The sequence below is a fragment of the Amphiprion ocellaris genome, chromosome 10, assembly GCF_022539595.1.
Source record: "Amphiprion ocellaris isolate individual 3 ecotype Okinawa chromosome 10, ASM2253959v1, whole genome shotgun sequence".
In the NCBI taxonomy this organism is placed as follows: Eukaryota; Metazoa; Chordata; class Actinopteri; family Pomacentridae; genus Amphiprion; species Amphiprion ocellaris.
In genome coordinates this window covers 15,118,250-15,132,212 of record NC_072775.1, presented here as the reverse complement: position 1 = coordinate 15,132,212, position 13,963 = coordinate 15,118,250, and the positions used below count along the sequence as shown (strand labels likewise).

The window sequence follows — 13,963 nt, the reverse complement described above, 5'->3', positions numbered from 1 at the left end:
TGTAGTGTCACTAAAATCACTGCAGCCTTCAACTGGCTCCTGTTGACAAAGTGTTTTAACAGAAATGTAAATGCTGTAATATGATTCTTTTAATGAACCATGTAACTTGAATGGATGTGATGCTGGTGTGACCACAGTGCACACGTCTGATGTTGCTCACAGTGGTCCAAGGGACGCTCAGGGAGTTTGTGTGTTTGCTCAGACTCATGAAAAATTAGAGGGAACATTGCAGAGATCTATCAGAACTTTGTTTCTGCAGAGCTGGAGCTACGCCATTTTCCTTTCACATTCTATTGTGCTAAATACAGCATTTTGTCTCCATCTGCTCTGGTTTGGCTGATCTGTGAGACTTTCTGGATGCGAGACTTTGACACACAAAAGACTTCTGTGGCAATTTACCAAACAAATAAATAAACGCAAACGAAAATTGAATAACTCAGCAGAGCAACAACATGGCTTTTGCACCATTTGAGCACATAATTCAATATTAAGTTTAGATTATTAAAATGTTAATTCTGGCTTGATGTTGAGGTGAGATGAAAAGTCAGGAGATCCCCAAAGTTATGACAGTTCCTCCTGAGTGGAACACGTCTGCTCTTGATTATAAGGCAGTCCATTGTCAAAACATTTGCCTCAAAACCACAGGTCAAGTAAACACCAGAGTCATTAGATACCATCATCTAGAATGTCTAAACCAGATTTTATGAAAATCCATTGAAATATCTGAGACTTTTGGATCTGCACGAAAATGGAGACAAAGCTTCCCAAGTTTCCCACCCACGACTTAGACAGTCATGGTAATAGATTGATTATGTTGAAAATTCCCAGTAATCATCGACTAAGGTAATGCTTATACGTAATATAAAAGGGTTTCACTTAACTGGACTCTGCGCCCCTCATCATCACAAATCAAAGTCAACACCCATGAAGCACGTCCAATTAAAGAATAATCATATCGTCTAAATTGTTTGTCAGCTATCAGAGTGGATTAAACAGGATCTCACGGTGTACATTAATTGCATGTGACTTGGAGACCATCTACTGGAATCAGTGTCTCCGCTCACTGTCAGTGCAGGATGTCATATGAAGAAAGATGGACACCTAGTGGTGGAAGAAGCAGTAGGCGCTACATCTCAAATAACACAGACAGTGAGGGCAGAAAGAGAAAACTTCATTTCTTGGTCAGAGCTATCCATATAAGGGCATTGTAGTAAATGTACACTGAACAGAAATACAAATGCAGCATGTAATATTTTACTAAATTCTATCGATTACTACATGCAGCCTCTCTACAGCAGAATGGACATCATGAAGCAACCAAGTAAAACTGTATTGGAAATGATGATAGGCAGATGGAGAGTGTCAGGAATGAGTGTTTCCATGATTCGCATTGTGCAGCATCACACAACTCCAATGGACAGAATTAATGCGGCTGTCTATGTTGCTGGCAGAATGCTGTGCCACTCTTCCTGAAAGGCTCAGTGAAGTTGGTGGACATTTTGGGGCACAAGGTCATGTTGTCAGACACATCCATGCTGAGCTTAGTATAGATGTTCAATGGCAAGTGTGAATAGAGAGTCTGCATTCCATGGTAGGACCTGAACATTTTCAGCTAATGCTATAGAAGTGATGGCAGCGAATGGGCAGAATAACCCTGGCTGTGAGGATTTCATCTCGACATCTTATGCACTGGAAAAAATGCCCCTCTCAAAACAAGAAAAAAAAATTTATTTCAAGGAACTTTTACCTTGAAATAAGTGAAAAAGTCTGCCAATAGAACAAGTGGAAAATGGCTTGGTAAGATTTCTTGAAATAAGATATGATATTTAGAATATTGAGATCTTAAAATTAGCTGGGAAAACTTATTTTAAGCTATATTTTACCAGGATTGTCAAGCTTAGGTGTCTTAAAATAAGCCAGACATGCTTAAAAAAATAGCAGTTTTTCACTCGAAAATAGATTTTTGCTTTCATGTAACCTCCTAATTTGAGATGTATTTCTTGTAAAATACAACTCAAAACAAGATAATTTCAAGATTGTTTGAGTTAACAAGATATTTAAGATGCATTGTCTTAAAATAAGTCCCTCAATCTTGCTGAAATGTCACTTGTTAAGTGAATTTATCTTAAATCGAGTGGGATGAGACATTTTGACTAAAAATAAGACAAATAGACTTGGTAAGATTTTGAGTTTTTGCAGTGCTGAGGTGATTCTTCACAGCCTGAGTAAATATTCTTTGGTTATTCACACCAACAGCATCATCAACATTCTTTGTAATCCTTTCACAGATGAACAGGCCAGATGTGATGGCCCTGGCTTTGGGTGGTGACACTTGGTCTGTGGTCATGTGACAGATTGTCTATCATATGCTGCTGCCTGAAACTATTTCTTAGACAACAAATGGTGGAGTTGTGGACATTCAGGTGCTTGGTTACAGCCCTGATAGTCTGTTCTGGTCTTTCTCTTGTCATGTGGAGCATCGTGTCATTCTGCATTTTAAGGTCCAGTGACTTATATAGTCACTGATCAAAGGAAAGTCTGTATTCTGGTCATATTGTCTGATCTTGGTCCTTTAAAGTCCCATCTGACTAGAGTATAAAATAACTCAGTGGACCAGTTGATCTACTCAAAACATTTTCTGACAATTTATGCACAATGTTAATTTTAACGCTTTTCTTCATCATTATTTGCCTGATGCGCGTTACATTAATAAATTTATGATTGAAAGTTAGACAACGTGGGGGAGTCCGTTTTCGAAACCTTTTCTTCATAAAAACAGATATTAGATTTTTAACTTTGTTGCGTGCTGCCGTAAAGTTTTTGTTCAATATATGTTTTGAGATTTTAATGTCATTTTACCGAGCCCGTCCAATTATTCCTATCGCTTTTTATCCTCTCAGTAACAAACAAACTAAATGCCAGTTTTTTCCATGCCCCCAGGAGCTCTGCCAGTGCTACAGTAATAGTCTCTTCCCCCAGAGCCACAGCTGCTGTTCTGCTGAGAGCTCATGAAGAATTTGTCAAAGTGAACCCTTATGACCACTGAGAAAGATTTATGGGATCCTGTGTCGCCCACCTGCTCCTTTTTCATCCCGACTCAGGCCTAACGCCGCACTCTTCACCTTGCACTGGCCCCCTCTACCTCCTATTAGTTTTTCCCTTTCTGTGCTACAGCTGAAAAAAAAAATCAGAGGTGGCTTTCCATCTATCCACTGTTCTCAATGTCAACTCACAGCTGATTAGAGATGACAGAAATAGTACGCTTGATGACTCACTAGACCCGAGTCTTTTCAGACACCAGGTGCTGTCAACAAGTGATTGTATCTATGGAAAAATAAAAAATAACATGAATTCAGCTTGAGGGTCCTGAGAAACACGTGCGTCTATTCAGGCATAAACTACTTTGCTAATGTTTAAGAGGAGCAGCAGCCATTTGACGTAACCACTGCTGCTCAGAGACACAGGTGGGTCGTACACCGAGTCTTAAACTATATGTAAAATGATCTCAGCTGTTCATACAGAATGAGTATAATATTGTAAAAATGGCTCCAGGCTGAATACTGCATGCCTCTAAGCATTAGTTGTGCATGACTTGTACATTTCCTCTCAGGATTACCAGGGCTATTTGAAAATGCTAAAACCATTTCGTATATACATATAGAATTAGTTTAATATCCAAAACTCTGATTTAATGCATTTTGTTTAAACTTAGTCAGACATGGTAGTTCATCAGAAATGGTAATCCATGGAACATTAGAAAATGGATTATTTGTACCACTGTTTCACTCCAGGTTTCTGATCATCTGTGAGCAGTTGTGTCAAATAAAGTGTCCTGTATCCTGTCTCCCACCCAAAATCTACACCTGTGATAGTTATTATCACATATTTTCTTTTTCCTGGTCAAATGCTGGAGCTCTCGCTCCCTAGAATCCTGGTAAAGAGTTTGGTCTGAGATCCACATGAGCTGGGAGCTGAAAATTTATCCTCACCCTACGAACCTCAAGAAGAGACAAAAAGCAAGCCGCAGAGTTTTTGAGTCTACGCTATCATTTTTTGCTTTCTAAATTTGTAGCGCATGCATGCATCTGAGCATCATCGAGGTAATTTATCACTTTGTTTTAGCTCGCTCAGGAGCCACAAAAGGCTTTATTCAACATTTTTTGCATTAACATGTCTTCAAATGGAGCATGTGGTCAGACTCCTAAATACCTGTAAACACACCTGGACATGGATGTTTGACAGTCAGTGACAAACACAACAGATACTACTTTAAAGAGTGATAATTTACTGAGTTGTCACATTTTTGTAGTGCATTAATGACACATTCACACTGAAACTGGCACTAGGTGTGTTTTTGTTTCCGTAACTTAAACATGTAACTGAAACAAAACCTTACATAAATACAGTACAATCACTCACTCTGAGACTGCAGGAATCAGTATAATTTGTAAGACTAAGGCACAAAACCAGCATTTAGGAAAAATAAACATCTGTATTGAAATAATTTGCTAATTTTCATCAAGCGCTTATTTTCCTGCACTTCTCATATACAATTTCAAATTTCAATTTAAAAGTAGTTCACTGAACCTCTGTAATCAACAAAATGTTTGCCCAATATCCCTTTAACTCACACTTACTTCCAAGATATTTAGTGCAGCGGTTTAGACTTCTGAGGTGTAACGCTGGTACAGTTTGAAAGTCCACTGAGGTCCTACGGTCACATAGTCATACAGGTGCCTCAGGTGTGATAGATTGGCACCACTCTGTTGATCCTCTGTCTGCAAATGGGACATCTACATTGTGGCAAGGCCTGGTAGCAGGTGTAGCAGCAGCATACGTGGCCGCAATCCAACAGAATACAGTTACGTGGCTGAGTGAGGCAGATCACGCAGATATTGTCCATGTGATTGTCACCTTCGGCTTCAGGACCCACAGTGACAGGCAGTCTCGGGGCTTCAGTCTGAAGTCTCTCAAACTCCCTTCTTTCCTTCTCCAGCTCCCTGCGAACTTGTAGACAGCGGTAGTAGCGTAAGCCGACCCAGACGAGGACCGCGGTGCCTGCCAAAGCAAAAGCAACAGCCAGTGTCTTCCAGCAAACAGCCTCGCTCTCTTTCTCTCCTCGCAGGGTGTCAAAGTCTCCCAAGCTCAAGAAATACTCTGAACCATCAGAAGGAGGTCGAAGATTCAAGGTGCCGTCTGTGTCCACTATCAACTCACCTACACCTGTAAGGGTTGTTCCCACCTGGAAAAGAGGTGTGTATTTGCATAATTATCATTGTGATCATTTTTTGCTAATATTTGCAATAGTGGTGAGCAATAACACAATTTACATTTTGTGAATTGAATATGGATTAATTATTGAGTTGCAGATGTTAACAGTCTTAGTATTTTATCAAACAACTTACTTTGAGTATTTCTTCGATCTCCAGTTGGCCTTTAGGCTTCTGCCCACTGAGGTATTGTCCCACAAGGTCACTCAAACCATAATTGACCTGGTGAAACCTCTCGTAGATGACCTCCATGTGCCTTCCAGAGGCCTGCAGAGGGCACAGGACTCTGACTGCAGTTTCATCCGATCCCACTAAAAAAAAGGGCGTCGTGTTCACTCTTTCATGCAAGACTCGTTCATCGTCTGTCCTGCAACAGGAAGAGAGAGGAACAGTGAGTCCTTTTAATCTATACATATGATAATACAGGAAAAAATGCATTTTATCTAAAACTAGTCAAGTAACATCACTTGTACAATGGCTAATGGAAAATCTGCATTACAAACTGGGGGGTGTAGTTTGAATGGGCTACTTCTGCTATATTTATGTCATATGGAAATAATTAAATAGTAAACGCTAATCTGTGACTTTTCTGAAATGTCGACTGGAAAATGGACATACTTCTGAAAGCTTTGATATATCTATTTTACTGATTTATAATATTCACATGATGGAAAAGCCAAACAAATATGGATACTTCCTAGCAGCCCAAGTTAAAGGTATTTAAATCTAAATATTATTGATATGATACTACAGTCACATTTTCAGAGACACAATCAGGTTGCATTACTTTAATTGTAGCATCTATAGTTTATTCATTTCCTGCACTACAGACTAGCATATAGAATATATATGTCAATTAATCAATCAATATTTAGCATTCTTTTGTTATCCCAACTTTATAGAAGTTCAATATTAAATCACTTCAGTGTTCTTTTAAGTCAAAGCCACTTCAAGAACTCTGTTATACATAAAGATTTGTGTTTGTGTAATTTACCTGAGCACACAAACACATTATAGCAACAACAAAGTGTTGTTATGCATGACTTTGTAATACTGTGGAGTACCATTTTCTAGTTTCGGCTCTCACCATCTGCGTGAAAAGCCGTTCCACACCAGCCTGTGTTCTCTCAGTAAAAATTTCTGTAACACGCCGGAAATTTCTTTGTGGAAGTCACTTTTCAGAGGCTCGCCCTCTGGTTTAACAACTCCTAAAATATAAAAATAAACACATACAGTAAGAGAGAATAAGAGGTCTGTGAAGAAATGTGCTATCAACTCTTGTCTATATTGGAAACAATGAAACTCTGATTACCTTCAACGACAGCATACTGTAGAGATGCTCCTGGAGTCACTTTCAAAATGTCTTTAAGTCTTCTGTCTATGGTGAAGTGTGGAGCTTTCTGACAACAGGACACAAAGACTGTTTGTATATGCAGTAGACAGAATTCAAGGTTTCAGATTATACTCTACAAAGCAAGTATTTCACGGACAGCAGCCTACCAAAAGAGTTGCAAGGTTTTATGAGATGCAACACAATTGCTGCAATATAACATTCAGCTTATGATTAAATTTTTCGATTGAATTTTTGCACAGTCTACATTTTCAGGCTTAATAAAATCACTCCATTCAAGTTATCTGAGAGGGAAAAGTTGCTCTTTTTTCAAAAATCCCAGTCAAAGACATACTGTGCACAACTTGTAAAGAGAGTTTACAACTCTAATAGCCTGGAAACAACTGGGCTAGAAGACTCAGTTTTCAGAGACATTAGCACACTAAATTCTCTTCACATGTGAAAGCTAATTCCAATCTTACCTGTGGCTTACACAGCATGAAAAACACAAGCTGAATATGCATGATAACACTATAAAAAATAGTTGCAAAAATCATCACTCACATCAAGATCTTCTACTGTCGTCCGGCTCTTCCTGTACACATAGTAGCAGATGCCTGAGAGGGCAAGGCTGGCCCCAAGACACACTGCTTCTGTTAAATTCACCTGAAATCCATCCATTTCCTCTGGATCTCCAGTCACGGCCCTGAGAGGAGACCTGCACAAAAATGCAACATATAAAAATGCCAATAAATCAACTGTCTGTAAAACCCACAGCTAGAGTCCCCTGACTGAGTGTGACATGCTTTGATAGGTTAATAGTGTGTGTGTAGGAATGAATATTGGCTCATCTGAGTTAAATGCGGAACAAATAACACAGAAATATTGATGCAGCTTCTAGCACTACTGATTACCTGCCATGAATTTGCATTACGTTCTTTTGTAATAATAAGGAACTGAAGCATCTTTCCTTTGCATTTCTGATTAAAAAACATGCACTTTCACTTGATGCAATGTAACAGTATTGTGTCAGTAATGTACAGTTTACTACTATTCAGGAGTCATTACTGTTCCCTATTTAAGCCAACACAATAACACGTAAGTCATGTATGCTTATTGTCAATGACATAGCCCTGTGTTTAGTCAAGAAGAGAAACTACAAGCTGCGAAATACAAGAGTCCTGTCACAACTAAAGTTCGAAAAAAATAAAGTGATTTTTACTGTCATGTTTTGTTTATCCTAACGATTCTGGACATACTACCAGGGCAGCAAGCAAAAAAAAAACTTCTTGGGTTTTTCAAAAATGCCAGCCGTTAATTTTTTTTGAAGAAACCAGTGCTTAGCTTTATGGATCAAACGTAAGCTAAAGCTAATAAATCAAAGGGCACAAACTGGGAGTAGGACTTGACCAAATAGATAGAACAGCAAAAACAATTTCAAAATTTGAAACAAAAACCCCTTGATCAGTGTAACCGTAGACTGCAAACTCCAGTTAAAATGGATACCTAAATCCTAAAAGTCTAATTTTATGTTCTGAACGTGCCACCTGCCACATAATATGTTCTGAAATTATACTCCGGTGAGATTGTTGCTGATGCGATTGTTCATGAGAAAGTTAGCAGGTAGCCGGCTAACGTTGCTAGGATAGTTGGAGACTAGCAGTGACCTCTAAACGTTTTAACAAGCAAACGTTACCAAACCACATGGCCAATAATAATTTATGTATGACGGTATATGCGTCCTTATTATCCGGTACAAATAATACTAAGTCTATTTTTTTTACCTGCCAGAGAAAACAGAAAGAAACACTAGCCCTCAAGATGACGTGTTCCAGTGAACGGCGTCGTCCATGTCACGTGACGTAGGTGCTAAAACTGTCACGTGATGAAGTGTCGGCGCATGTCAGTTGCGGCCTCCGTCCAACCACGTCTCTACGCCGCCGAGATGGCAGGAGGTGTGCGGAAAAAGTCTCCCGGTTCCCCGTCCCCACTGTGGGGAAAACTTCACACACTGTGGCAAGACAAACATTTGGTCCTGTTCAAGACGGAATACACGTTACTGGTCGTTTCGGTTTTGTGGTTCCTCGAGGTCGGGATCAATGTGTGGGTCATACAGAAAGTAGCGTGTAAGTAGCTGCGCGGCTAGTTAGCATGCTGTGGTGTTTTGTCGTTTGTCTGAACGAGTCCAAATGCTATGTGGCTAGCGTTAGCAAACCTTTAGCTTCCACTGCCACCTGTCAAAGGGAATTTACTGTCATTGCAAGACCATGTACAATCCTCCGTTCCTTTCCAGGGTTAAATGAATTTCCTTGTTTTCAGCAGCCGTTTGTTTTAGAACTGTTTGCGGTTAATGGTGTGTTTTCTTATTGGCAATACTGTTAGGAAACAATGATAACTTTAATATACTCACTTATACGTCTTATATGGAGCTGCAACACTAGCAATAATACTGTCATTATCAGTTAATCTTTAATTTAATTTAATTACTTGTGCATTCTATAAAAAGTACAGAATATGCCCACCAAAGATCAACTAAGGTCTTGGTTTGACGTTCTTAACAGCTTATTAAAATGATTTATCCGTTATCTGAATTATTCTAAATCACATACTATCAAATAATAATTTTGACAACTGTACAAGTGCATCGTGGTTCTTAAAAAGTCAGTGGACTAACAGTAGATTCATAGAAAAATGACACGATAGTAAGTAATTTGTAATATTCATTTATACAACACGTACTAAGAATTTTCAAGTGAGGCTTTGCAAATGCAAATAACTGTTTTGCACAGGTGTAATAATGAAAGGGAAAAGAGTTTGGCTTTTTGGTTGTAGAATGATCAGTTATAAGACAGCGGTTTGGATCCAGTAAAGATGTTTTCGTCATTAATTTAAAGTAAATGATAAAATAAAGAGTAGTATTCCTTTTACAATAAGTTGAAAGATGTACAGTAAAATTATAAACAACGCAGTATAAGAGGAATAGTACTGATAGGAAAAATAGTAAAGTAATCTTCATCATTTGTGATCACCGTTTTATGTCATTTACTGCAGACACTGAGATCGATTGGAAAGCCTACATGGATGAAGTGGAGGGAGTCATCAATGGTACCTACGACTACACCCAGCTTAAAGGAGACACAGGCCCTTTGGTGTGAGTTTCAAAGACCTGTAGTGATTTAGGTCTTTGCATCCCAGTTTTCAGTGCAGATCACCTGGATAAATTATTCTTATTGTTTCAGGTACCCAGCTGGATTTGTCTACATCTTCACAGCTCTCTACTACATTACCAGCCGAGGGGTTAACGTCCGCCTCGGCCAGTACATATTTGCTGCTTTCTACCTCATTACACTGCTTTTCGTCTTCAGGATATATTACCGCACTAAGAAGGTCAGTTTGTTTTTTACGTGACGAAAACGTCAATATTATGAATTTTGCCACAATATACCATAAAACTGCAGCATCCTCTTGTGTGTAACTCTCCATAACACTTTCAGTCCTGTATATGCTGTACAAATGTGCTGTCTGCTAAAAGTTTACTTGTTAAAAAAAACGAGCAGCATAAATTTTCTTTGCTGTCTAAATATTTATGCATTTCCTTTTTTCCCAGGTTCCTCCATATGTGTTCTTCTTTGTGTGTTGTGCATCCTATCGGATCCACTCCATCTTTGTGCTGCGCCTCTTCAATGATCCAGTGGCCATGATGCTGCTGTTTGGAGCTATGAATTTTTTCATGGATGGATACTGGACCCTGGGCTGCGGCCTTTACAGGCAAGTATGAACTCCTCCTTGACCCCAAAACCTGCCAGCAGGTTTGAAAGGTATGGTGTTTTTAGAATAGTGCCGAAATTACACTGCTTGTCTGGACCAGAAACTGTAAAAACAGAAAGAATCTTTCTGGCGATCTTTGAAGTACTCTCCTGTGACATGCTTTTCCATTAGAAACCTCAACCAAATCTAAGCTAACAATGTGAGATTTCATGAAACAGACTTTATACTAGATGTCTCATTTAAATATTTTCCCAAAATAAACTGTTTGCACCAGATTCTGTGAAAAACAAAACATTCTGTGTTCTTTGGCACAGCAGTCATGACATTAGAGACTCAGCTATGACCAGCAGTCATGTGACAGAAATTCAGGGAGTTTTCAGCTGAACTGACCTGAACTTCAGACTGCTTACACAGAGCAGATAGGAGACAGCATGGAAACAAATTAAAAAATCTAAGTAGTAAAATATGTATTCTGTGTAAAGCAAAAAATACCCAGAAACTTTTTGCTTGCTTTTTGTTATTGCAGCTTCTCATCAATTGCTTCTTTTAACCAGAGTAATAGCATGAAGATTTGATGTGTTTCTTTGTAAATCTATATAGATTATCAATATTTTTTAATGCCTTACATGATGAAATTACAACTCAATCTTCCTCTCTTTCTGACAGTTTAGCAGTGTCTGTGAAAATGAACGTGCTTCTTTTTGCCCCTGGATTGCTTTTTCTCCTCCTGTCTGAGTTTGGTCTCATCAGAACAATCCCGAAGCTTTCGCTGTGTGCAGGCATACAGGTAACTATTCCTTATAATATCAAGCCAGGCTCACTTGTACTGTGATGCTGTAATAATTCAGCAGCATTCATCTCTGTTTTTTTTTTACCACAGCTTTTGCTGGGCCTCCCTTTCCTCTTAGAGAATCCCATCGCTTATATGAGCTGTGCCTTTGATCTTGGCCGCCAGTTTATGTTCAAGTGGACAGTCAACTGGCGCTTCCTGCCAGAATGGCTCTTCTTGAATCGTTACTTCCACTTACTGTTGCTGTCTGCTCACCTGCTCACACTGCTTCTGTTTGCTTTCCGCCGCTGGAAGAGGTGAGACTTATTTTGACATTGTGACTAGAGACAAAGTGACTTAATGCCTGCTAATAATGGGTTACAACCCCAACACCACAGGCTTTGGCTCAGTCAGTAGTTGATCTTGTGGTCTTAAGTGCAGAGTTACAGATGTTTTGTTTGCCACTATTAACCTGAACCATGTGTCATTATTACAATGCAACAAGCTGTCATGAAGAAATACAAAGATATTTCAACAGCAGAGGATTTGACCTTTATTTGAACATTTCCAGGACTATTTGTATTTTCTGAAACTGTTAGACAATTATAAATTACACTAAAATTTGCTGTTTAATGTCTGTGTATGTGGTTGAGTCACCTAATCTTAGGGTCACATGTAATCTTGGTTGTCAAGCAATAATAGCAGTTTTATAGATTGTTGTTGCTATTTTATGATTGGGTAATGAGAATATTTTAGTAGGCAGTAAATCATTTTGTCAGTTGTATACATTTTATTCATTAAGATGCCTGTGCAAACTTTTAAAAATGAATATTTGCTCCTTTTTTTCCCCCTCCCTTACAGACCAGGAGAAAGTGTCTTTGAGCTCCTCAAGGAACCAGGAAAGAGGAAAATCCGTGCTCAGAAAAACACTGTGGATCATATCCTTCTGTTCCATTTGAATCTTCTCCTATCTAGAATATCAACCCTAAAAGGAAACATCAGGGTTGATGGTGAAACTGTATGTTGTACTATTAGGTGTCAAATATAAATTTGGCTGAATGTGTCTACACGATTTCAGTCAGGGTGTCAATGAATGTCGGTCCTGGCAATCTGGCACAATCTTTTTGTTATGTCAGACCTTAACAGATAATCTACAGATAGTGCTGGTTCTCTTCACCTCTAACTTCATTGGGATGTGCTTCAGTCGTTCATTGCATTACCAGTTCTACGTCTGGTACTTCCACACGCTGCCTTACCTGCTCTGGAGTGGGGGAGTCAAGAAGCTGGCCCACCTGCTCAGGTGAGAGGGAGGCTCAGTAGTAAACCACAAGTCCAGTTTGTGATCAGTTTTAGACCTACAGTGTTACACATCCCTAAACACTCTATTCCTGTGTGCAGGGTCCTGATCCTGGGTCTGATTGAGCTTTCATGGAACACCTACCCCTCTACTACCAGCAGCTCAGTTGCCCTCCATGTCTGTCACTTCATTATCCTCCTTTGTCTTTGGCTGGCTCCACCTCTGCCGTCAGTTCCAACAGAAACACAAGAACAGACGCCTAACAAGGACAAACGCCACTGAGCCACAGCAGATTGGACCCGAAGTTGTATTTGGCCCCGTCAGCTGCAGATCAGCCTCCATCATCCTGCTCTCTCGGAGCTTCTCACCACTGGTACAAAGGGAGGTCACTGCGGTAGACTGTTTCAGTGAATATAAGGAGCCATTCGATGCATCTCCGCTAACTGATTCATATGAAGGAAGCTCACAGGTGCACGCAGACAAATACCTGCATGATGAGGTGGTGTGTAGTCGTCACATGCCATTGAAGAGATAAGAAGAGGATAATATGGATTCTCAGGTTTCATTTTCAGATATATAAAACAAGAATGGAGCGCTAGGAGAGAGTTGCGAATGCTGTGCTGTGTGGAAAGAATTTGTTACAGGAATTATTTTCTACTTATAATGTTAAAACTACCCTCGTTCCATAATTGCTCCGGCCTAATCATAATTTTTTGTTTGTATTCTGATATTGTCAAAATCTCCTTTACTGGTGCTCAAATGATCTTATACATTGAACTAAGAAAGCATTGTATTGAAGAATGTGAATAATATCCCAAAGAACTAAAACCAGAAGCTTTAAATTAACTTAATATCAGGCATAACCATGATAAGCATATCCTCTGCGACATACAACACAATTCTCCAGTATGAGGCCATTTTTTTAGTAATTTTCCAGTATTTTCCCACAAATGTGTAAAAGGAAGCTGTAGACAATCGTGGTCACACATCTGTCTGATTTGATATGTAATTAATTCAACCTCTGGTTTGAGTGGATACACTTGTTGGCACATAAGTCAATTTAATGTGAAAAACATGCAGTAGACTGAAACAGCAAGTACTTTATGTTAAATATAGATGCCACTAAACTTTTGTGTGGTGTTGCTTTCATTGTTACACATTACAACAAACGGTTAAATTCCACTGTTTATTTCCCTTTCAGTAATTTCATTAAGGTAATCTTTCATTAATTTATCAAATAATCACCCTGGTTATTAAAATCATCATCATTAGATATTGTAATTAAATATTTGGCATAGTAGTAGAATATACTGATTACAAGCTGAAACCTAGACTACAAAAAGCCCATTCAGATGGTCAAGGCATTCTTGTGATTGCATAAAGCATATTAATAAAAGGCCACTTGGTCTATGTCATGTAAAATTAGACTGGACTTGGCACTGGATTACGGCATCAGTTAATAAAATAATCTATTTACTTTTCCATGTCAAGGTGTTTGGAGTCACTATCATTGGTAACAAGTGATGATT

The 13,963-nt window shown here is 39.0% G+C and overlaps 2 protein-coding genes across 3 annotated transcripts; one reads left to right on the top strand and one right to left on the bottom strand.

Annotated features, from left to right (window-relative positions):
• Positions 1-4,112: 4,112 nt before the first annotated feature.
• On the bottom strand, positions 4,113-8,531 carry mul1a (mitochondrial E3 ubiquitin protein ligase 1a). 2 transcript variants are annotated; one of them, XM_055014606.1, is made up of 7 exons: positions 8,385-8,531; positions 7,165-7,318; positions 6,583-6,670; positions 6,358-6,478; positions 5,406-5,637; positions 5,218-5,242; positions 4,113-5,058 (listed from the first exon to the last, which is right to left on the bottom strand). In XM_055014606.1, exons 2-7 carry the CDS (start codon positions 7,279-7,281, stop codon positions 4,739-4,741), a joined length of 903 nt encoding a protein of 300 aa, XP_054870581.1. In that variant the 5' UTR covers positions 7,282-7,318; positions 8,385-8,531; the 3' UTR covers positions 4,113-4,738. The 2 variants fall into 2 exon arrangements, with proteins under 2 accessions (XP_054870581.1, XP_023147103.1); XM_023291335.3 differs by having other exon boundaries at positions 4,113-5,242; positions 8,385-8,530.
• alg3 (ALG3 alpha-1,3- mannosyltransferase) lies at positions 8,497-13,924 on the top strand. The gene is made up of 9 exons (XM_055014605.1): positions 8,497-8,726; positions 9,652-9,751; positions 9,840-9,987; positions 10,208-10,368; positions 11,035-11,155; positions 11,249-11,454; positions 11,999-12,076; positions 12,294-12,437; positions 12,536-13,924. Exons 1-9 carry the CDS (start codon positions 8,501-8,503, stop codon positions 12,714-12,716), a joined length of 1,365 nt encoding a protein of 454 aa, XP_054870580.1. The 5' UTR covers positions 8,497-8,500; the 3' UTR covers positions 12,717-13,924.
• Positions 13,925-13,963: the final 39 nt, after the last annotated feature.